This window comes from Zeus faber (genome assembly GCF_960531495.2).
Source record: "Zeus faber genome assembly, chromosome: 20".
NCBI classification, from domain to species: Eukaryota; Metazoa; Chordata; class Actinopteri; order Zeiformes; family Zeidae; genus Zeus; species Zeus faber.
In genome coordinates this window covers 6,638,727-6,663,934 of record NC_137207.1, presented here as the reverse complement: position 1 = coordinate 6,663,934, position 25,208 = coordinate 6,638,727, and the positions used below count along the sequence as shown (strand labels likewise).

At 42.0% G+C, this 25,208-nt stretch overlaps 1 protein-coding gene across 1 annotated transcript; it reads right to left on the bottom strand.

The window, feature by feature from the left end:
• Positions 1-6,520: 6,520 nt before the first annotated feature.
• ccz1 (CCZ1 homolog, vacuolar protein trafficking and biogenesis associated) lies at positions 6,521-22,011 on the bottom strand. Its single transcript, XM_080021939.1, has 17 exons — positions 21,877-22,011; positions 20,960-21,035; positions 20,778-20,874; positions 20,491-20,588; positions 18,906-18,999; positions 18,704-18,784; positions 18,572-18,619; positions 18,381-18,464; positions 16,109-16,284; positions 11,625-11,706; positions 11,221-11,282; positions 10,043-10,154; positions 9,702-9,735; positions 9,466-9,583; positions 8,700-8,858; positions 7,767-7,894; positions 6,521-7,046 (listed from the first exon to the last, which is right to left on the bottom strand). Exons 2-17 carry the CDS (start codon positions 20,971-20,973, stop codon positions 6,991-6,993), a joined length of 1,443 nt encoding a protein of 480 aa, XP_079878065.1. The 5' UTR covers positions 20,974-21,035; positions 21,877-22,011; the 3' UTR covers positions 6,521-6,990.
• Positions 22,012-25,208: the final 3,197 nt, after the last annotated feature.

The window sequence follows — 25,208 nt, the reverse complement described above, 5'->3', positions numbered from 1 at the left end:
CCTGATCTTTTCCCAATCCCTCTCGACCATGAGAGACACGTACGCCTGGTGCTGCAGCGACTCCTGGACAACCCTCTTCTCTGTCATGGCCGAGAAATGTATCTTTCATGTTCCGTCCGTTTCCTTCCTAGGGTTCATCATTGGCCGAGGGAGGCTGGGGATGGACCCCAAAAAGGTGGCCGCCATGACGAGTGGCCAACTCCAAACAATAGGAAGCAACTCCAACGCTTCCTCGGTTTTGCAAACTTCTACCGGCGCTTCATCCGAAACCTCAGCAGCATCGCCGCTCCCCTCTCAGCACTTACCTCCACCGCAGTAAGTTTCAAATGGAACCCCGAGGCCGCATTCCTCGCTGCAGAGAAGCAGGTGTAACCCAGGTCACTAATGTAACGGAATGAATGAATGAAAATGTAAACAGTGTGAGGGTTTGAGCTCCCGTGGTTGACATCTCGCGGTGCAACTGGTGGCCAATCAGTGGCATCTGTGTTAAATATAGCAGCAGCAGGTACACGTTAATCAGATGACTGGTGTACAGCAGGGAGAAGAGCTGTTGCAGATGTCCACCGAGTTGCCGAAAACCCATTGAATCAAAACTCTGAATGCCGAATTGGTGAGTCACAGCGGAAGCCACTAATGTTTGTGTTAACATGATGCTACGCCACCGATTGGTTATGAAATCCTATCGTAATTTAGCATCTCACGTTAGCTGTTGCTACCTGTGGTCTTTTGTATGTTACATGTTTAATGAATGAGCTGTTAAGGGTCCTAAGGGTCGTAGTAATTTCGTAGTGTTTATAGATTGTTTTGAATATGTTGATAGCGGCTCAATGTGTTTGGCTTATGAAGCAACAACTGCTTACTGCTAAATATGCCGTACAGAGCTAAACACAGTAGCGGGAATTGTTATTGCACTTCAATTAAGTAAGGTTTACAGTATTTACATTTTGTCTAATGTGTGAGTTCTGTCACATTAAAGGGACAGTATGAATGTAATTTAACTTCTGTTTACATTAATGGGACAGTATGAATGTACTTCTTAGTGGAAAAATACCAGTGTTTAATATTCATAATATATAATTCAAGTTCAAGAGATTAGTTGTCACCTACATCTAAATATGGTCATACATTTTCTGCAGTGAAATGTCATGACACCTGGTGATTACGCACAATAAGCTCTAAAAATACAAAAAATACTTGAAATTTATCATTGTTCTTTTGTATTTAGAATTTACGCAAGTGGCGTTAATGGTTGATAAAAGACAGATCTGGCCTTATTTGCCTAAACAGGGCAATTTGTCTGACTATGATGAAGTGAGTGAAGGAACTGATGGTGAGCTATTCCAACTGATGAGCACGGAGCCTAAGGATCTGAAGATCTGAGGATCCCACTCAGCAACAATCATCATATTCCTGCCGGTGCGGTAGGATAAACTGCAGCAGAGACTCTCCACCAATTCATATAACCCAGTTAACATACACACACTTGGCCCAGCATATCCCTTCCCTAATGACTTTGACTTAGGCCCACATGACTTAATGAACAAATGGACGAATACAGGTACTTCTCAATTAACGACCTACCTGTTTAACGACCATTCGGACTTACGACCAGCTTTTGACCAGCTGGTATTGTACGCTGCGTACAATACCGTGGCGTGCTCGCTGCATGTGCGCGCTGCGTGCACGGCGTCTCAGCGTCAAGCATCTCATCGTGCATCACCGTTCTCAGTCTGTCTCGTTCCCGCAGTCCGTCAGCATTCACAATCGCCAGGCCCCCTAACCCTGACATAACGTGGGTCCTCGCTTATCCACCGAGTCGCTTAGCGACCTGGTCCTAGCAACAGAACTCAGTCGTTAAGTGAGGAGTACCTGTACTTAGACTTTCCCTCTGCTGGTAACAGAAAACTGAGGATCAAGAACTGGAACTTAATTGTTTGTAGGGAAGGGGTCAGATTTGTGCCTGTTTCACAGTGCTGTGTTTTTGGTGTTTTGTGCAGGTTTAAATGATGGTTGGTTGATCTGTCTGATCTGTTAAGGTAATATTGGTGATTTATTTGTGATAAAGGTAAAAAACTTTAATAAGAAAATGTATATATCCCGATATTTATCCGGCAAAGAAAGTAGATCCAACTTATTAACTAAACAAATTGCACTTAACTGTAGAATATAAATCCTCTGGTTTAAGAACAACCATAAACTCAGGCATTGTGCGAGGTGAAATGAAGTTCAAATGTAAATGGCCATACTGTATGTTTGTTTTGGTTTCTTTTGTTCTAATACAAGATATATTTTCCTTACAATGACAGTCTCCTAAGTCTTCTTGAATGTTGTCATCAGTGTAATAACTCCTCCTTACTCTGTATCCAGAATCCTCTGAACAATCTAGTCCAGACTTATATCTAACTATCATACTTTCTGCAAATACATATAGTAAGGAGATGTTACACAGGTCATTCACATATTTCAGTAGACAGCTGTTGGGGAGCAGAACTAGGGCTAGGTCCTCTTTCAGCACATTGTTGAAATAATGGGAGCTGTTGACAAATCCTTGGGGCAGTCTCTTGTAGAGTACTGTTGGTTCCGGTAGGTGAACGCGAACAGAGGTTGGCATTCCAGAGCGATTGGGATGGAGAACAACGCAGAGCAGAGGTAGATGACCGTGTAGTAGGTGGTGTTGTCAGGGATTTGGGTAAGGAGAGTATGTGGGTCAGGGACCACCAGGATCTCGGTGATTATGGCAAGATTGACTGCTTAGAGGTCGTGGACGAGGCGGTAGTCATTGGAGTGCGGCTTTGGGACTGGTGAAATGGGGGTGTTGTAGGGGCTTCTGGTGTGGTTGAGAACTTCAGCCTTCACTGTACCTGCAATGACTGGTGCGGGGCCTTCCACTGCTGTGGGAGAGAGTCTGTATTGGGGCAAGCACGGTTGGGGTGCATTGGGCCTCAGCGTGATGTGGGCAGGGGCCGCAGGTTTGAGGAGTCCAACATCTGTTTTGTGAACTGCCACAGGACATCTGGATCGAGTCTGTGGCAAGCCAGTAGACCATAAGAGTGGCGGTCTGGATAACCAGGCAGAGGGTGGCTGTTCTTGGATGGAGTATCAGTCCTTCAGGAGTGCATTTGATGTCGTCGCCAAGTTTGCAGTGGATATCGCATCCCAATAGATTTACTGGGGTCTGTGGGGAGAGAAGTATGGGAGCTTGGACATATTGGCCTTCGACGGAGAGAGGTAGAGGCTGTGTGACAGTAATTAATTGTGCGGTCCCAGAGAATCCTTATGTTTTCACGTGTTGCCTGGAGAGAGGGAGTTGACTCCTTGGTCAGCCAATGCAGGTGTAGGTGGCCCCGGTGTCAACCATGAAGGGGTAAGGTGTGCCCATGACAGACTTGAAGCATTGCCGGGTGTGTTATACGGGTTTGGTAGGTACGCTATCTGTTGTTGGTGCTGTTGGGGTGCGTAGTATGGTGCTAGTGCATGCGCGTAGGACACTGGAGCCTAAGGTTGGGCCATAGACTGCCGCTGCCGCTGGTGGAGCGGTCGGGCTTGTTCATGGGCATGGACCTCATGGTGGCCTTTGCTGCCTTTTCCTTTGTTTGGAGATCTTTCACTTGGGCTTGCAGGACACAAAGTCGCAGTGCAGTCTCTTCCCCATTCTTGCCTTCCACCTTTTGCGATGTTGGTCGACATGGTGTATCACATGCTCTTTGAATTTTGGCCAGGGCATGGTGTTGAGCCCAACGACACCTTCCAGGCTGGACTTGACTGGAGTCAGCAGGGATCCCTTCACGATGGTGCGAAACATGGTGGACGGCAGTAAGTTGTCATCCACTCTTTGACAGGTCTCTGTATGCCACTCCCTTTCCAAGTGATGCAGGTGATTGGTTGGGTTAGCATCTAAGTTCAGTTTCATCCCTTACAGAGCTGCGACGTTGGGTGGTCCTGATGGCTTCCATCAATGCGATGTTGCCTGCTTGAACAGTTCTGGAGCTGAGGCCGGGCTGTTGTCGTTATCTTCCACCAATTGAGCCATCATTGTTTTGAGTTTGTTGCCTTTCAGACGTAGGAACAGGCACAGCATAGCTGTGTGGTTGGTGTATACAGCCTCGTTGTGCTGGGTCTTGGCCTTTTTGTCTCTCTGGCCTGCACGTATAGCCTCAATGTCTCATGGGTCGGCTGGGCTTCGTCTCGTTGTCCACTTAGTCCATCTTGCAGAGGCCTTCTCAATCTCTCTTTTTGTTTAGGGTGGCATCTAGTGACTGTCTGGAGTTGTGTTTCTACAGGGTAGGGCATATCGGGCATAGACAGCTCCATTGGGGCTAAAGAAGGGTTAATTTGGTTCAGTTGGGTTCAGTTTGGTTCAACTGGTTCAATCTGGTTAAGGGTGAGTTTGTTGTGGTTATGTGTAGGTATTGGTTAAATAACTTGCGCAATTGTCTATGCTAACTGTCTGTAGCTTGGCGTGGGTGGGACTCAATGTTTAATTATAATATTATATTGTAATCTTGCTGTGTGGTGATTGAGCTGTGGATCCTGGGCGGGGTTATTCACATGACAGTCAACATCATTAGAAAAGCGCATAATCACACCAACATACTTCCTTGGTCCTTCTCACTTTGTCTCCACGCACAGCTCTGTTCACTTCAATCGCTACACATCCCACAGCGGGAATGACATCACAGCACAATTTTCTAAAGCCTTTTTCACCGTCTAAACCATACAAACCTTGTGTTCCATTTCTCATTAATGTGCCTGAATGCCGGCAAATTATGTCATTGTTATTTTAAGGTGGAAAATATGATAAAAGGGTAACAGTCCAGGGTGAGAAATCTGTATAAATATATGTTTGTTTATATTGTTCTGTATTTTCTTCATTATATGTATTTTATTGACATCACCGTGTCATTGTATTGTACAGATATACAGAGTACAGATTTATTTTGTATAGATTCTCATCATGGGTAATCCTCAGGTTTCCGAAAGAAGAAGACTCAAGTTTATTCGTTCTGACCTGGTTACAGCTTGGGGTGGTGTTTGCGGCTGTGGGTGGGTTTGCTACGGCGTCAACCAACGCCGGTTATCATTCTTAGTAGGGCTGCATGATTACGGCTAAAATTATTATCCCGGTTATTTTATTAAATATTGTGATCGTGATCATTAATCCATTTTGAGGAACACAATTATTTTATTGCACTTTGTAAATCAACAAAAACTGCCTTCACAATAACACAGTAACTTTCCTTATAATTTGACATTTTCATTAAACACTTTCAATCAAAATGACTACTGTGCGACAATTATTTTAAGTCTTATATTTATATAAGTTTGATACTTCATAAAACAGGCAAGTGTTGAACAGTGGTGTAAATGGAGACTCCAGTATGCATTTGCGCTACGCATGCTCATTTCCCGTTTCTCCAAATTAAACAAATAAATGTGTTCTTATTTCTTGAGATGTATTAATTATTTTCTAATTTAATAAAACAAAAAAAACATGTGCGCGCTCCATGCAGGGAGCCTGCAGTGGACTCCTGCTGGTGCACAGATTATTTACTTTGCCGCACATGGATACTTGTGATCAGAAGGTCCCTCATAACACAGATCACGCTGTCACGTGATCTGTGTACTCCGTCAATTTGCGCATGTGCACCAGGATTCATACGTCTGTGAACGGTGTCGCCATCTTGGTGGTGGCAATTGTTGATCACAAACTCCTTCCACAATACAAAACCTATGTGGATGAAACTCGAACGACGCCATGTTAGAACTGTCCATAATACTCATCTTATTCAGATAGTCGGTGGGTTGTTTGGATCCATGACATCCATAGTTATGTCAGCTACATCTGCGCGCACTGCCATCTTAGTGCAGACCCGATTGTTGACCAATCACTAGACTACAATGCTATCATGTGAGCTGTGCGAGCAGACATTTGCGCATGCGCACGCTTTGCGCCAATGACAAGAAATACAGGTTCTTACTAGATTATTCCACAATATTGGACCAATTTGGAACAACCTTGGATGAGAGCATGTTGGAACTTCCCCGGATACACATTTTATTCATCTTGCCTGTGGGTCAAGCTCACACCGTCACACGTCAGTTTTTCCATGAACAAAAACCAATAGGGCTCCCGCCCCTTGGGGCTGGACCCCCAATAATAATAATAATAATAATAATAAATTAAATTTCATATTGAATCAGCATGTATAAAAGATTAGGTCTGGTGGGTAAAGAATTATTTGTCCTTTCATATCAAAGCTACATTTACTATAATATTTTAAATTTGGTACAATGGAATGACTCCAGACTGTACTTAGGTGCAGCTGAGGACATAATGAAGAGGAATACTTTAAAATTGTCAACAAACCTATTATCATTGCCATTATTATATTTATACTAAATGTAAAATTAGAAAATTGGGAAAATGACTGTTTAAAATCAGTGTGCTATCTATCCATCCTCCAATCACCAGAGATAGGAGCAGTAGAAAAAAAAAGGCAAGGAAGGCAAGAAATAAATAAGAATTTCTTAATTTATTAAATTTAGGGCAACTGTTTACAAATCATAATATTATATTCGACATATCTTATTTTAAAACTATACAAAATTATCAATGGAACCCAATCAAAACATGTTCTGTGCATCTATCATGGTTTTAAATTAATTTTGAGTGACCAAAGTGTATCCATAGAAACTAGAGAGAAAAAAAAATCCGCGCCAAACTTACTCAAGACAATGTATGTACAGTAAAATTCCAATTTTACATTTACTTACATGAAAAATTACAATTTGTATAGGTTCAATACAAATGTTTTTCTTGAAAAAAAGAAGTGAAAAGGCCTTTTCTTTGGTAATATATATATATATATATTTTTTTTTACAATGCAATTATTGCATTACACTGCTGCTGTCATGGTGCCTGCAAAGATGACAGTTTTATGTAAGGTCCAAGAGTCTTCATGTCAATCTCCATCATCTTCAGACTCTCCGTCAGTCCAAGAAGAATATGTTGTTGAACTGAGTCGCACACAGCCTTTTCACTTCCTCTTTAGCGGAAAAGAAAAAGATCACAATGTGAGACAAAGATGTGAGAAACAATAAGTACTAATGTGGATATTACAACCAAGCATGTAGGTGCTGATTAGAACAGCAACAGAACAGTAAATTGCATTTTTTTACTGTGATACTCCTGAACACAACTTTTAACTCATGATAAGCAAAATCCCAGACGATAATCTCGCCTTGTATCACTATATATATATATATATATATATCTTTTTTTTTTTTTTTTTTACAATATTATTATAATTATTTTCAGGATTCATTTTGCCATTACAAAATGAAATTCAAGGACTTTGAAGTACTTTCTTAAGCACTATCTTTTCATTTTCAAGGACTTCAGGCAAAACAAATACAATACATTTTCAATGTGATCTTCATTAAATTAAATATAATAGTAATATAATTTATTATTCAAAATTGATATAATCTACAATTAGGAGTGTCTATTTCCAACCATGCTGGATTAAATTACTATTTCCCTAACATAACATCCAAAAAGCAATTCTGTAAATGTTTGTTACGATTTGAATAACAAAACCAGCGGGAAAATCACACGTTTTCCACGATCAGGACTTTAAGTAGTTCGCACAAAGGGGGCTATTTAACGTATTCCAGCATTTACATTTCTGTGGATGGAATTTAAGCAATTCAAGCAACTCAAGGACCTGTCAAGAACCCTGTGATATTATTGGTGCCGGACCTACCGTTCACTTCGATCAGATTGGCGTTCTTCTGGTTCAAGATGACGTACAGCTCCCTCTGGTCTGACTTCTTCCCCACCACCCAGTAGTCCGTCATGGCTTTTACTATGATCTCTTCATCCTCGTCCACCCTGGAGTGAAATCATATAAAATGTTGAGCACGCACGCACACGCACACGCACACACACACACACACACACACACACACACACACACACACACACACACACACATACACACACACACACACACATGTTTTTAAAGTAGAACAGCTTTTGTTCTACTTTCAAATGCATAGAGTGATTAACCTGTCGATATGGTGGTCTTTGCTTAGGTTCATCTTTCTGGTTTTGATGTGAGTTTTTGCTGACACTGCAATTTCCCTCTGGGGATGAATAAAGTATATATCCATCTACCTATCATTTAAAAAATGAGGTGTTGCCTCCTAACTATGTAACTAAACATTAGTAGATTTATCAAAAAAGCGGTGTGTCACTGATTTGATTATTGTTACAGATTTATAGCAGCAATAAACCCATGATACCCATTCTGCATGCCTGCAGTACAAATAGTCCCAGTTTTCTTATAGCAATCGTTTTTTTAGGTTATCTGTAAGACGCTGGTTCGACTTCAGCATTTTAACCATTTCCCATGTTAATGCCAGTTTCCACAATCTTTCTTTCGACACGTCTGCATCTATCCATCCATCCTCAAATGTATCTGACTACATTCAAAACATGGACGGTTCTTTCAATGGGACACTTGATGTCCAACAAAAACATTAAGGAACACGCTGACTCTTGGTTCACTGGGGTAACAGTTAAAATAGTTACCAATACCAGTTAAAATAATTTCACCACTGTTTAACAAGCATTTGGTCGAGTTTTAAGGAAAGGAACTAGCTTTTCTGCTCTTATAAAGGGAGGAGGAGCCAACCGGGCAAAGTCGCAGTTGATGTCGCCCAGGATCTTCATGAGGTCCGGGTGCACGGAGGTGAGGGAGACGCTGGTCGTCTTCCTCATATGGATGGTGCTCTTCTCCGCCAGGTTCATGTGGTTGAAGTAGATGAACTTAAACTGGGGTTCCTTGTCAGGCCTGATAGAGGAGAAAAAAGCAGTACAATCGGTACAAGCAGTAAAATACATTTCATTTTATTGTACAACCTAGCTGTTTCCTAATGGAGTTTTCTTATTCATGGATTTATTCAGTCCATTTTCAGTCTTGTGATTGTTTCGCTCGCTCAACGTGAAAGCGTCTCTCGTCAGACAGACATAACCCTTAACGTGCTTGTCCCTGCAATGTTACTGCTTTGATTCCCAACACAGCCGTACCGGCATTTTCCTGAAATGTTACTAGTTGTTGAGGTGGGAAATTGGCGGTACATATTTCCCTATATATTGATACCTGCTCCCATTCACACATAACCCCATGCAGTAAATGTTCCTGAACATTTAAGGGACTGACTGCATGCGTGAAAGGGGCTTTAGATTTGACACTATTTCATCCCTTCTACGTAGACGTTGATTTTCTGAAGTCAATGAAGTCATGAGGCAGTCAGGCGTTTATCTTCCTGATGCCTGAGAGGAAGTGTTTACCATCTACATACTGTTATGTACGGGAGAGTGTGCTTGGTGTGAAACTGAACAGAATCGTGTTATTCTCCCACACTGCAGAGCAAGAAATGAGAGTCGTGACTACTGACCCGGATATCCTGCGGTTGAGGTTAAACTGTTCGCAGATGTCCGACGCCAGCAAAGTGAGCTGGGGACCCACCAGTGCATCCAGCTGCTCACAAAACTCTCTGGTCAGCTCCACCGAGGCTGGACAGGGGTGAGAATACAGTTAATCCTAGTGAGATGAATAAAAGAACAAAAGACGTAATAATAATCTCAGAAGAAGTACTGCAAGTGTTTCATTACTTATTAAGGGCACACCTACCGCTTATCATGAAGCAGACTGCGGCGCTCATGGCCTGAAAAAGAATATTCGAAGGTTTAATACACAGTGCACGGGATTGAAAAAATAAAGAAATACACACAAAAAAAGACAATGTTATACAAATTGCGTGACGCACTTCATCATTTTAAATCTCAGCCATTTAATCCGCAAAAATCCATATAATTTGTTAAAGCAGCGGAGCCGCTAAACCTGAATTTATCACCGACATAGGAAGGTCAAACGCTTCAGTCACTGAAGATTATTTTTTTAAATCCTTCATCGAAAGAGACTTTTGGGCTTTTGATTTGAAACCATTTCTTTTTTTTTTCTCATGATCTCACCTTGTACACGATCAGGTGCAGCTCCTCGTAGCTGTCCTCGGTGTTGACAAATATTTTGGGGAATCGGAATTTGGCCTCGGGGTCTTTGAGGTTGGAGGGTCCTGTCAAAAACCTGTTGGATGGATACGGCGCCATGAAGAGATGGGATATGATTCACCATACATTACGCATTCCACACACCCAAACATAAATCAAAATACAACACATAGCCGGTGATGAACAATGGAATACGGCCATCCAGCCATGAATTCATCATATAATATGCAATAATGACACGTATTATTGTTTATTAATGCATAGGTTTGTTTTATTGTTTTAGAGGTTTATTGTTTGTTCATTCTTAGATTGATTGTATATTGCCAAATGCTACCATTCTTTAAATTGTTATGTACTGTATATTATATATTAGTCCAAATTTTGGTACATTTTTGTAGTTTATTCCATATTGCAAATTTGTCTATTTTTCAGTTTATTTTTATCTTTATTGCCATTTCCCCCCCCCTATGTTGTTTTAATCATTACTACACTATTGTTGCCCATTATTTTGATGCGATTTGGCAATTTCCCTCCATGGATAAATCAAGTCTTTTTCTTCTACCCATTTCCTTTCCACTCTAATGAGTAAACCCATTTGTTTACTGTGCTGTTGTGGTACTTCCTGGCTTTTCTCCACTTTTGCCGGCATGATTGTACAAAATCACGTTTAATCATCACAAACCAAGAATGTTTTGGGGTTTTAGGTAAATGTTCCCCCATACAAACACAGTCTGCGAAAACCTAAAATTAAAGGTAATTTTTCTTGATGATGCTGCAACGGGGGCTTGTGCTTCATGTTGATTCTGTAAATCTAACGAAACCTACCATTGCGAGCCAAAGGAAAGCATGTGTGCAACCGCACGGTAAGCTGATGGATATGGAATACATTAAATAAATAGAAATGTACGAGTGCTCCTGTCTCCAATATCATCACTGATATTAACCATTCAAACGTCGCAGTGTTTGAGCTGTTAACGTAATGGCCACGGTGCATTGAAAATGACACAGAAATGTAATTCTTTGTGTAATGGATTAAGTCACCATTAAAAGATAATAATAATTAGGTCCAACATGGAATTGTCAGAGAGCACGAGTAATAACTTGCCACATGTAAGGTGCCAAAAGCAGAGAAGATGCCTTACCTGCCATAGTGCAGCAGGTTTCCAGCTACCTCCGGTCTGAGGGGAGAGTCCCGGCCTGCCAGCTATGAAAGAAAGAAGTGATACATAAGAGGTTTTGTTTAATGATAAGAGATTTTGTTTAATGTCCGCTAACACCTTTAACCCTCCATCAACATCCTAAATAAGTTCAAGCCACTTTCATTCGCTTTGGAATAAATCTGTACAACTACCTAGCACTGCCTGGGGGCGGAGGTACAGTCAATTCAACAGGAAAATTCTGAATTCATTCAGAGAAACAGTTTTTGTTTTGAAGTGTTGATTTATTCAGGGTTCAATCTGACATTTCAAAATGAAATTCAAGGACATTCAAGTACACTTTTAGGTACTGTTTGTTTCCATTTTCAAGGGAATAATGGCCACCTCACCTCGGGTTCAGAGTGCCTGGGGAACAGCGATGTGGTCAGGTACTTGTACAAGATCCTCATGTCTTCCTGCTCCAGTCCACTCCTGAACCCACAGTTGCAATACAAATCAAACATGTCAAAACTATTTGGACACACTTAGAAAACATACATTTTAAACAGGTGCGTAGCATTTATGGTTATTGTTTATGTGAGGTTTTTTTTTTTCTAAATCCGTAGGTTTATAATGATTGGTTATCATGAGGTTTATTGTATATTTTCTAAATCTTTACTCATTCATTGTTTATTTTTAGATTTATTTTTCTGTTTTCATTAAGTTATTATAAATTGCAAATGTGTTTATGTCTTGTCTACTGTTGATGTCAGCTTCTGTGACACTACAATTGCTCACCAGTAGCTCTCTAAGCATCTAACGCTGCTGTATTCCTCATAAAGACCCAATATCATTCCCCAGCATTCAGCAAAGGCTTGCGCAAAAATGTCACACAGCAGCATCGCCATCAGATCGGCTCTGCGGTCAATTCATTAGTAACGGGATAATCCTCCCGTCTACCGCACCGATCTGGCTGGATAACGGCGCAATTAAAAGCATGCAGCCTGTTGGGATGCGCATAAAGGCTGGTTTATGGCAGCAAAGAGGATTACGGCCCGCGCTCCGCCTCTGTTCTACCCGGTCCGTCACGATAGGTGCAGATGCTGACCCACTACCCTCTGGTAAACAATTCTAAAGAAAAAGCAGTGGTGTAAAGTACTTTGCTACTGTAGTATATTTTCCACTTTCACCCCCCGGCTTAACCCTCTTTCCCGAAAGAAGGCGAGCCCAGTGGGATTTTTGCAGAATACCCCCAGGCCATCCCGGCCGAGCCCACCCGACCAGGCAGCTTTGCGGTGCCCAGAGGGAAGACCCCACCTTGATCCAAGCCCTCCAGGATGTACAGGTCATTGAGGGATCACTGCAGCCAGGTATGAATAAAGCCTCTAACCCTAATTTTGATACAACCAATGGCTTGTTCTACAGGGGCTTTAAAATGGGGGAGAAATGGACTAGCCAGCTACTCGTACCCAAAACATATGTCCCTTAGGTTCTGTTCTTGGCCAACACCCATCTACTCGGTGCCCACCTTGGCGTGGAGAAGACCCTGGAGAGGGTCATGGCAAGGTTCTACTCGCCAGGTGTAAGATGAGATGTCCAGGACAACTGCAGACGCTGTGCCGACTGCCAGCTCAATAGCCCAAAGCCGCACCACCAGAGCCCTCTCATACCACTACCAATCATTGAAACCCCCTTTGAACTCCCAGCCATGGACATAGTGGGACCCTTGCCCTGAACCACTCGGGGACACCGCTTCATCCTGGTCATCATGGATTATGCCACCCGGTTTCCAGAGGCCATCCCCCCAGTGCCTGGGCTGTCGCTAGAGAGGTACTCTTGCTGTTTTCCCGAGTGGACATAGCCAACGAGATTTTAACCGACCAGTGCTCATGTTTCATATTTACAGTAATGCAGGAGCTATGTAAAACCTCAAGGTGAAGCAACTGCGTACGTCATTGTACCACCCCAAGACAGACTGCTTAGTGGAGAGATTAAACAGAACCCTTAAAAGCATGCTGCCTAAAGTGACCAAGGAAAATGTTTAAAACTGACCAGCTCCACATGTGCTCTTTGCCATCAGGGAAGTGCCCCATTCTCCAGAGGATTCTACCCCTTCGAATTGTTGTATGGTTGCAGACCTCGGAGAATCCTTGGCCTGGCCAAAGAAGACTAGGAGAACCAATTGTACCCCTACAGGTCAGTGATCGATCACGTCTAACATGCACCAGCAGATGTTGCGGTTCTGCCCTATAGTGCAGGCCTACATGGAAGAATCCCAAATGGCCCAGGCCCAAATCTACAACAGGGGAACCAGTGTCAGAGAGTTCCAGCCGGGGTAGAGGTGTTGGTCTGGTCCCCACAAGTGAGTGCAGGTTCTTGGCCCGATAGCAAGGACTGTATGACGTTATAGAGCGCAAATGCCCAGTGAACTATAGAGTGAGTCAGCCTGGTAGGCGAAAGTTGCACCAGATTTACCATGTGAATTTGTTAAAAAAGTGTGACAAACCAGAAGAGCTCCCAAATGTGGCGTTGGTAACTAACTTGTCCTCCCCAGAGGCGATACCAGTCCCCCTGGGAGAGAAGCTGAGTCCTCACCAGAAACAGGAGCTGAGGAAGCTGATATCCCACTAGAGAGATGTGTTTTCTGACAAACCTGGCTGAGCGGCCATCATTCAACACGACATCAGGACTGAACCTGCACAGATCGTCTGCTAACGACCCTATCGGATCCCAAAAGCCTGCCGAGCCGTGGCAAAGGAAGAGGTGAAGAAGATGCTGGAAATGGGAGTGATTGAGGAGTCCCACAGCACCTGGCAGAGCCCCATCTTCATGGTACCAAAGCTAGATCGGAATGCAATGACTTCCGGAAACTAAACGAGATATCGAAGTTCGACTCATACCCCATGCCCCGGGTAGATGAGCTGGTCGAGAGGTTGGGCCCTGCAAGATTCATCTGCACCCTTTACCTAACTGAGGGATACTGGGGGGTACCTCTCACAGAACAAGCAAAGGAAAAGACAGCTTCCTCGACACTTGAGGGGCTGCACCAATATCGGGTCTTACGTTTCGGCATCCATGAGATACTAGCTACATTTCAATGCATCATTTTGCGAATGATGGGACAGAATCCTGCAACTTCACGGGAGCTATAGGGCTGCGTACTTGGGATGGTGAAGTAATTCACGGCAGGGACTTGGACTCCCACAAAAGACTGCTACAAGCGATGCACTGCCCTGAGAGATGCAGGTTTGGTGGCAAACCCAAAGAAGGCACACCATCGGGGGAGAGTTGGTCAAACCTCAGAGGAAAAAACTGGAGAGCATCCACTGCTGGCTGAAACCAACTACCAAGAGGCAAGTCAAAACGTTCTTGGGGCTAATGGGGTATTGTGCTGAATTATTCTGCTCTCGCGGCTCCTCTCCACGATCTGACTCAAAATAGGCAACTCCACCAGGTGGAATGGACCACGGACACTGACCGGGCCTTCTTCACCCTCCAAGAGACCCTCTGTGGTGAACCTGTCCTGGTGGCGCCGGACTTTACCAAACCCTTCGTCCTACAAACAGATGCCTCGGAGACAGGTTTGGGGTCGGTCCATTAACAAGTGGTAAATGGGCAACAGCACTCAGTTACCTTTATCAGCTGAAAACTCCTAAAGCACGAAAATAATTATGCAGTGGTGGAGAAAGAACGTCTTGCCATTAAGTGGACAATGTCGAAGCTGAAGTACGACCTGCTAGACAGAAAGTTCCCTTTAGTAACAGACCCTGCACCCCTAAGATGGATGGCTACAAACAAAGAACGCAATGCCTGTGTCGCCCGCTGGTTCCAGGAATTACAGAAGTTTGCTTTTAAGATGGAACATCTTCCCAGGAAACTACACAGCGATGCAGATGCGAGGAGACGAGGGCCTCTGGGTGGACACCCCCTGCCACGGCATGGAGCTGGGGAGGGATATCTGTGGTGTTCCCTCGGGTCAAACCAGTAAAGTAAATCGTTATATTTTGTGTGTCACCAGGAGGACAGCGCCAGCAGGAGACAGGAATGCTGTTGATTTCCTGGACCGGGAAGAACCTTAGTTGTTTTTGCTCCCACACCCTTTTCCTGCTCATGATTTAAATAAATGGACTTCAGTTGATTATACCTGAAAACGCTTACCTCTGAGCCTCATTCCCCAGCACAGGTCAACACGTACTGTACTCTACTGAACTGCATACTGTATCACTGTACTGGGTTACTGCATACTGTGCAGTGTTGCTGTTCTGTTCGGTGTTACTGTATTGCTGTGCTGTACTGTTGTATACTGTACTGTATATCTCCCCACACACTACCTCACTTTATTCACATGCCACTTTAATGCACATATCTGTAAAAATATAATAGCCTATCCCATATACATAAGTCTATTCCCTTTATTTCTATTTTGTACCCCCACCCTGTGTTACTTTTGAGTTATTTTATTCTAGATTATTCTATTTACTTACTGTTATTACGTTTTAGGAATCAGTTAGTTTCAGTGAGTTAGTCGAGTACAAATTAGGTAGCTATTGTGTTCAGTCGAGAACATATTGTGCGTGATCACCGGGTGCATTGCATTGACATTTCACTGCATACATGTATGGAAGTATGTATATGTATGTGACAAATAAACCTCTTGATATCTTGAAACACCATAAGACTAAGATTGCCACAGTAGGTAAGTAAGATTCAAGTAAGTAATTATTTCATTATTATAGAATGTGTTATATATATCAGGGTACTGGATATGCCAAGTACTTTTAATTATACTTTTCATACTTTGAGTACATTTAAGAGTGAGTATGTCTACACTTTTACTTCAGTAAAATTAAAACAAAACTACATAAGTAAAAGCAAGTGGCCTCCGGGGTTGTACCATATGAGCTGGTCATTGTACAGGAAGGCGGTGTATTTGACTGGGGTCAGGCTCTCCTCCACCCGATTGACAAACGACTGGATCTTCAGGTACGTCATTTTGTCCAGCGGAAAGAAGCTGATGCCCCCGAAGACGTCCAGCAGGTCACACGACTGCAGGTGGAGCGTCTGCAGATACTGGACACCGCAAGGTGCACGCACACGCACACACACACACACACACACACACACACACAGGTGTTGGTTCACCTGCCAACTAGTGATTGCTTACGATGCGATAACGGCTGAGGGGAGAGCCTTCGAGAAACACTGACGTCACCCCATGATAGAGAAGAAGAGGCCCTGACATTAGCCTCCGATATACACATAGCTTGCCCGCTTTAGGTTACATCCTGGAGAGGGATGCCCGTGTTAGCTTATAAGACACCTGGGACTATTCCCCCCTAATTAGAAATGAATTATTTGTATTTCCCCCAACAACGAGACAACTTGTGCTGTCGTGAGAAGTGAATCTTTTGCTTTTGAATATTTTTTTAAATTATTTTAACAATGGCATTTTTTGTGTCCGAGAGATATAAAGACGCATGTTAGATAGAAAAGATTCTCTAGAACGTACGCTTAATTTAAAGCCACTTTCAATCTCAATTTGGGAGTTTTGTGGCTTAAAAATGAAAAAAATGAAAGTGAAGTGAAAAGGACTACAAGCCTTTATTTAGTGTTGTTCCGCCTGACTTATTTAACAATTATGTAAAAAAGATAAATAAATAAAAAAGGAGCGTGACGGGCAAGATCGCAGCTGCTGCCTGTAGAAGAATTTCTTCTGCATTGTCGGTGAGGTCAAGAAAACAAAAACCGAGAATATTAAAAGATATTTATTCTGCAGAATTAAGAGAAAGATTCAGTACTGCCCCAAAGCAGTATTCTGACCAGTCTGCCCCTCTTTCTGACGAAGACGGCTTTATACCATAGAGAGGTTGTAGCCATTTGTCAAAAGTCATTTACAAGACTGTGCCCCTCAATTGTCTCCCCAGGTGGTACCTTTAAACAGTGAATTCACAGGTACTTACAAACTTTGGTGGCAGACGCAGGCTAATATCCCTTACAATGAACTTTCAAGCTCCCCTGGGGTTATCTTTATCTCCATACAAGGTTAAACAGGAAGAAATGTGATCTTGTTCTTCAATGTTAGAATTGACATTGTAGAGAAAGAACAGTCTCTTTATAAGAGTCTCTTTATTTATAAACTCTGGGGGGGTGCTCCTGGAAACACAGAGGCAATGTTTAAAACCCCCCTCAACAGGAAGAGGCTATTGCCCCTAGTCAAATTTTGATTGTATGCATATTTCTCTCACACACCACATCCCCACCCATCCTGCAAACCCTAGGCGTATTGTGCAGTGTATGTGCTGGGTATGAGTTTTGGCACTAGAAGAGATAGGCGAAGTGCAACCAGATCAACGCAGGCATGCAGCAGCACCCCCCCCCCCCCCCCCCGACCATGCCAAAATCCATATTTTTGGCAAAATAAAAAACTAGAAATGCACGTATCTCAAATTTTTTTACTACCCTTTTAAAAACCTTATTTGTCATTTACCCCAATTTGTTCGGGAATTCCCTTCAATAGCAGTTTTAGTTTCTCTAAAACCAATTCTAATGCAGTGAGTAGGCATAAACGGCATACCTTAAAACAAAAATATTCGATTTTTTTATAAATTTTTGTTCTTTAAATGGCAGTTGAAACAGTCCTAATTAAACTATTATATTGACTTGTATTCAATAAAAAGATTGGATTGTGTGCCTTTTTAAACGGGGTTTTTTCAGATAGGGTTTTATACTGACCAAGTTGTTTTTTATGAACAAGAAATTTGACTTGGTATGAGTCGGTGTGCTGTAAGTCACATGAGCGGAGATATCAATTGAACAACGGTACGTTGGAGGAACTCTTTGTAAGGTGTATGCCCTCACTGAGGCTTCGGGACACGGCCCGCGTTGAATAGTGTGATGTAGTGTAGGTTTACTGCTGGTATTTACACAGTCATTAGGCGGTAAAAAGGTAAACCCGGCATAGGTTATGATATGGTTGACACAGTAGCGTTGTCAAAGATCTCCTGTGTTAACCTTTCATAATAAGAAGTTATGTATACATCTCCAGGTGTTTCCATGTGAAAACACCACGCCTTCCGATTATTTTCATAAGAACTCTTTGACCCACAGCGGTAATCATCTGTCAGTTTACATGACCTTTTCAGTGTAGATGTTTTGGTTCATTTTACCCTGTAGAAGAACTTCTCAAGCTTCTGAGTGAGTAGCTCCACTCCACCGGCCTCCATTGCTCGGCCAAACGTGCCGTTGAAGAGCTTGAGAGGAAGAGGTCAACCAACCAATCAATCAATAAATAGAACACCATCTTCCTGCTTGGGCACATCTCTCCATTTTGAAGGCATTGTGACCAATGGCTGCTCACCTTGTACATGCTGTAGCATTGCCTTAATACTGCTCCATAAACAGTGTCCTACAGAGACAACACAGCAGTCAGACGGAATACAGATAGGGTTCTATATTTAAAAAAAGAAACAATTTATTGAGAAAGTCTTACGAGTATTTCCTCTTCCTGGTATTCTACTGTGGGAGGTTTTCCATCCTTGTTGGGCTTTTCCACCATTGGGTTCCGCACAACCTGCAGATCCAATTAAAAACAACGGCAGTAAATCAAAATAACCGATTTTAAGAGGGAGGCATCATATCAACAAAGTGACAATGCATGTGATAAGAGTAAAATGCAAAGCTTCATTCTGTACCATGACAATCCAGAAACTGTCCTCTGGCTCAAAGAAGAACTGTCGGTTCTTCTGGGTGTGGAGGGACTTCGCTGGCTTTGTGGGACAGAAGGTCCTAGAACACAGACAACATGGATGGTTATGGCCAGCAAGGCAGCTATTGCAAGGCTATTGAAATGAAGCATATGTGATAGCCCTCCCAGTCAGACTCCATAGATAGTTTATGATTCTATTACAGTATAGTCCAGTCAATCAAGGTTAAGCATGTGACTCCATCTCAAATCAAAGATCTACTCTACATCACCATTTGGACCTGTTGTAGAGTTGGACGGCTGAGGGCAGACCTACAATGAGTCTGGAGCAGTCCCTTGTTGAAGGAACTACATTATACCACTGGATAAACAACACCTTCCATCTTTAAAATCTTTCCACAATAGAACCTGCTAAGTTTATAATCTGGCTCCACTGATAGTAGTTCATAAATCACAAATTAATGACCAGAGGGAAGCAGTCGATTGCCCCTTCTCATACAGAGCATCAGTACTCTAAACCCAGTCCAGTTTGTTGCCCAGGTGCTCCTGCAGGTATTTTGTATGACTATTGATAGGGAAAAGAGTAGCCCCGGTCCTCCTAAAGTCTACCACCATCTCCTTTGTTTTGGCGACATTGAACTGGAGCTGGTTGCTGTGAACATGACTGATCTACCATTCACTTTGGCAGACAGCCCTTATGTGGAAGCCCTACCCAATTTAAAAAACCCTGGTGTCATTGGACAATTGGTCAGGAAGACTTTATATAATTTATTCATATCCAGCAGGGGGATCTGTCTTCCTCCTTCATTTGATTATGGCTCAAGGATTCTTCAGCTGGTATAACCACTTCTTCTTCTTTCGGCTGCTCCCGTTAGGGGTCGCCACAGCGGATCATCTGCCTCCAATACCTTCTGTTCTGCGCATCTTCCTCCCTTACACCAACCGCCTGCATGTCCTCCCTCACCACATCTATAATCCTTCTCTTTGGCCTTCCTCTTTTCCTGTTGCCTGGCAGCTCCATCCTCAGCATCCTTCTCCCAATGTAACTCATCTCTCCTACACACATGTCCAAACCATCTCAATCTCGCCTCTCTTACTTTTTCCACCAAACTGTCAAGCAGGTTTGATTTCCTTTCGTTAGTGGTTGTAACCACTAACAAAAGAAAATCAAACCCAATTCCTTTCAACCACAATCATGTGACCTCACTAACCACAAAGTTCCTCTGCCTCTCTGGATGATCTATGGAAACCGGATCACATGATGAGTCACATGATAAATTCAGCCCAACGTAAATGCAGTTAATAGGGTAGAAGATGAGAGAGAGAAGAAAATGTACAAGAAAAGAAGATGTACGCGTTTGGGCTGACAATGTTCCCCATATTCAAACCCAAGAGGGTGTCACTTAGCCAAAACACAATTTGTGATATGAATTAGATGAGAGTTTGTCTGTTCTTACTTCTTATTGTATACCCTAAATTATGACATTTTTAACATTATATTGACTGATTGCTACCTTTATACATCAATGTCTTTTTTTCTTCTCCTAGATGAAGCAAAGCAGAAAAATCTCTACCTGGTGAACTGTACTATGGCTTCACAAAGACCGACATTTCGGATCTTCTCGTTCTTCTCCACTTCACTGGGGTGGTAAAACAAGATCTTCTTCTCCTCCTGAACAAGAAGAAAACAAGATTTCTATAAGTGATTTTGGCAGGATATTTTGCATTAAAATAATCCTGGGGAGAGGTTTTGACAGACATAAAGAAATCATTGAAAGTGCAGCGCAAATCACGAGAGGACTGGATAAGCACAAAGCAAATAAAGGTGACTATGGGCTTTGTTTGATGGTGTAATACTCACTTCTCCTTCCCGTGGTCCGAATGAAGGGTTATAAATGAAGAAGTTAAGAAGAGATGGCGTGTATTGTTTCTCTTGCATTCCTGCGGCCATTCTTGGACTGTAACAAGCGATAGCAAGTTTAAAGCTTTAATGGCTTCTTCCTTCACGCCTGCTAATGTTTATCCAAAGACAAGCTTGTTTACCTGACCATCAGCATTAGTATGCCTTGTGTCTGAACGCTGTCTGTGCCACAGAGAGCCTGGTTAGCATGCCGTGCTCCTGCGGGATAAGCAACTCATAATTTTTGACTAATTCACAGGCAACAGCCATTATGTCAAAAGATACTAGAGTACAAATTCACAGAGAACAGGGAACAATCATCTCATTTTATTGAGCCACTGATCGTGTTTGAATTGATGTTAAGCAGCGGTGTAAGTGTATTTATATACATTTTTCCACTATCTAATTAAATATATTCAGTTTGAGACTTTTGACTTTGACTCCACTACATTTCAAAGAAAATATTTACTTTTTTTTTTTTTTTACTCTACTTTATATCTGGTAGGATATGTTATGTGTAATATTGACATACACTTGGTAGGACCTTTAATATTGGAATATTGACATACAGCAAGTAGGATCTGTAATATTTTTATACACTAGGTAGGCTTTGTAATATTTACATATAGCAGGCAGGATCTGTAAAAATGTACATATACTAGGGAGTATCTGTAATATTAACAAACAGTAGGCAGGATCTGTAGTATAGGATCCATAATCTATTCAGTATCTGTAATATTAACAAACAGCAGGCAGGATCTGTAGTAATTACATACAGCAGGTAGGATCTGTAATGGTTTCATACAATAGGTAGGACCTACAATAAACAGTACATACAATGTGTGCAAAATATCCAATAAACTCTTTATATAGATAATAGCTTTCCCTGTTTTTTCTTCCCACAATAAATTACGCCATCTATAGCGCTCTGATAAGAACCGATGCAGCCAATTTGTGATGCTAACTGGCTAAGCTAAGTGGTTACAGCATTTTTTTCTACAGCCCCCAAACATTAGGCCAAACAAGACAGTGAAAACACAAACCGCACGGTTCCTCTCACCTTACAGCGTGATTTATAAGACCGAAAATAATCGTTCGCGTCCGACCGTGAAAAAGTCAGATGAAAGCGAACTTTTAAAAACCGAAATGAATAGATGGAAGTATTGCGGCATAACCTATACACTTCCTGGTTTGGACACGGGTGTGCTACCACCTGTTCCGCTCGGGTGGAATTGGATCGCCCCACATTTCGGTTCCGCCGTGCAAAGTTCCTCTTCCTCTCGATTCATTGAATCTGACCATGCATTTCGCCTAAATTGTTGTTCTCACCCCTCCACATAATGTATAATGTTGTTACTTTCAAGAGTTGTATAACTTTTCAACGCTTTGGGAAACGTTGCATCGGTAAAATTGGAAACAGATTGAAGTGTTTAAACATGTCCAAGCCGAGTCAATAGGAAAATTAGGAGATGATTTTACAACAATGCTGATCCCTCGGTGTGCACGCACTCCCTATGCTTAAACTGAACGTCAGACATCAAATAATAATCGTATAATAATCTCTATAAACCCAGTTAAAAAAAACTTTCTGAAGATCTGGAACCTATCCGGGGATATGTAGGGAACCCCGAATAGGACTCCATTAAGTAGTCCAGACAGTGGGTATCAGTGATGGCGGAGGCAGATCCTGGTGATACTCTTCTGTTGGAAGAAGGCGGATTTGGTGACCGATCCGATGTGGGGCTCAAATGACAAGGAGGAATCCAGAAGGAGACCCAAGTTGCAGAGTTCAGTCACCGATCTGCCACTGGCGAGCTCCAGCAGCTGCTACAGACAAATCTTTTGGAACAACCTCAAATGCCAAATTCTAGAAGGAATGACGTAGTTGATTTGGCTATAAACCCCTTTAAACCTTTTTTCTACTGGACCTATGTCCCCCCCAAAACAATTAAGAATGTGGTTATGACAGCAGGTGTAACAGGTGTGTGTGTGTGTGTGTGTGTGTGTGTGTGTGTGTGTGTGTGTGTGTGTGTGTGTGTGTGTGTGTGTGTGTGTGTGTGTGTGTGTGTGTGTGTGTGTGTGTGTGTGTGTGTGTTTTTATTGTAGATGTATTTTATTTTACTGTATTTTATTTTATTTTATTTTATTTTATTTGGTTTAATTTAATTTAATTTAATTTAATTTAATTTAATTCAATTTAATTTTATGATGTTTTCATGAAACAAAAACAATCCCGCTTGCGGTGTTCCCTACAAGCCTGGAGCACGGCAACCAAAGTCAGAGCAAACCTAAATATGGCCTTGTAGATCCAATATGAGTGAAGATTCAGCGACTGGATTGCTTATTTCTCACCTTAAATTTGTTCAGAGACTGATTTTGGTGGATTGATAAGGCGAAATCGGTGAAAGTTACGGAGGGACCTCAGGAGGGTGGCTCATCCCACTAAAACAGGGTGTATTTTATACGGTGCATGTTAGAATGGCTAGATTGCATGATTTATCTGAGTGGTATTTTCAGCAAAAACTTTAAAAACATGTTTTGGGGACCTCAGAAACCTATGCTATAACCTATGCAACCTTTACTTGTGTAAAAGGAGCATAGTGGGTCCCCTTTAAGACTTTTTTTTGTTTTGTTTTCAAATTTTAAAATCCATTATTGACAATCCGTTAATTAATCCATACCATTAAACCATAAATCAGTCCATTTACTTCTACCCAATAACGGCACTTAGAACCTTTTACTTTTAAGTTTTCACAGTTGGCTAAACCCCGTCCTGGAATCTCTCTCTCGCTCTCTCGCTCTCTCTCTCTCTCTCTCTCTCTCTCTCTCTCTCTCTTTGTATTACAGCCTCAGATATCTTGACATTGTAGACCTAAGATAATGCTGACAGGATCTCCTGTTTGAACAGGGTTTGTGTGTCGACCTGCAGCTATCATCGGTCTGCATCTACAGCTCCTCGGTAACACGGATGCCCTGGTCAAGCGTTTGGCCTGCGTATCCAGAATTTGAATGCAAATGCATGCTTAATCCTCAAACATGTCTCTGAAAATATTTGGCAGGCGCGGCTCAGACCTCCTTCCGTGCTTGTCTATAATCCACTCCACGCAAACCTGATAGACAGTAAATGTGTTAAAAATCCCTTTAGAGGTGTTCCTTGTGTCTACCAATCACTGGAGTGTCCAACTGTTGTGTTTTCAGTATAGTGTTTTGCAATATTTATGCCAAACGAATTCTCAGCTAAAATTGATATTCCGTGTAAGTGCAACCTACACCTAACCTAATGCCACAGCACTGCTCCTGATATTTTAAGCCAAGTGTCTGTCACAAAATGTGAGGAATTTGCTATGTTTTTTGGAAAGCAAAATAACAACCATCAGGGTGAGTATTACTTCCGCTTCCCCATAAAAGGAAAGCATTCATGAGGACCTTTAGTACTATTTCCCCTGCAGAGCTCTGTAGGGTTGTCATAGAGGGTAAACCTTCTCTGCTCTCTTGATCCTGTCCCCATTATATATTTTTGAAATGTTCGACAGTGTCTCATGCTCTGCTTTGAAAATCACTCATACATCACTTGAAACTGCTGTTGTGAAAGCACTGTTGAAGAAAGTCCACGTGGATTGTGGGGTCCTAGGTAACTACAGGCCCATGTCAAGACCAACCCTCGAGACATGTACAACTTTCCAAGTGAAAAGAAATTTCGAGGAAGTTTCAATTAGTTTCAGAGTCACACACATCACACCACAGACAGTGCTCTCACCAAAACATTCATTGATTTAAACCAAGAAGGTTTTAATTCTTGTTCTTTTAGATTTGATGCCAATATCCAGACTTTAAACGAAAACAAGAGAGTGAGAGCACATCACTCCATATTTAGTTACAATGCGTTGGCTCCCAGTTTCCTTGAGAAGTGATTTTAAAATTCTCTTAGTTGTATACGGATCTCTAAACTGCTTCGGACAGGCTTACATTACAGGAACATTGGTCTTCTACGTTCCATCTAGAGCCCTCAGGTCATAAGCTCACAAGAAAATAATTCACAGAGGAACTCTTGTGATCAAGCATGGTCTCAACTGATGACCCCAAACCTGAAAATGAGTATAATATTTACCGTTTCTATCAAATTAATTAATTGTATTTTTTTTACACGCAATTTTGTATATCTATTTTTATAAGCTTATTCTTGCCCTATCTAAAATTCATTTCTTTCTTTTAATTATTTCTTTATTCTATGTTGTAAATGTGTTTCGCTTGTTTGCTTTGCTTTTATTGTTAATATTTGGTGGCCTTCTTTTAATGTAAAGCACTGCAGCTCTCGATATTATTATTATTATTATTATTATTATTATTATTATGATCATCAAAATCACTAAAAGCCCTCAATAGATCACGGAC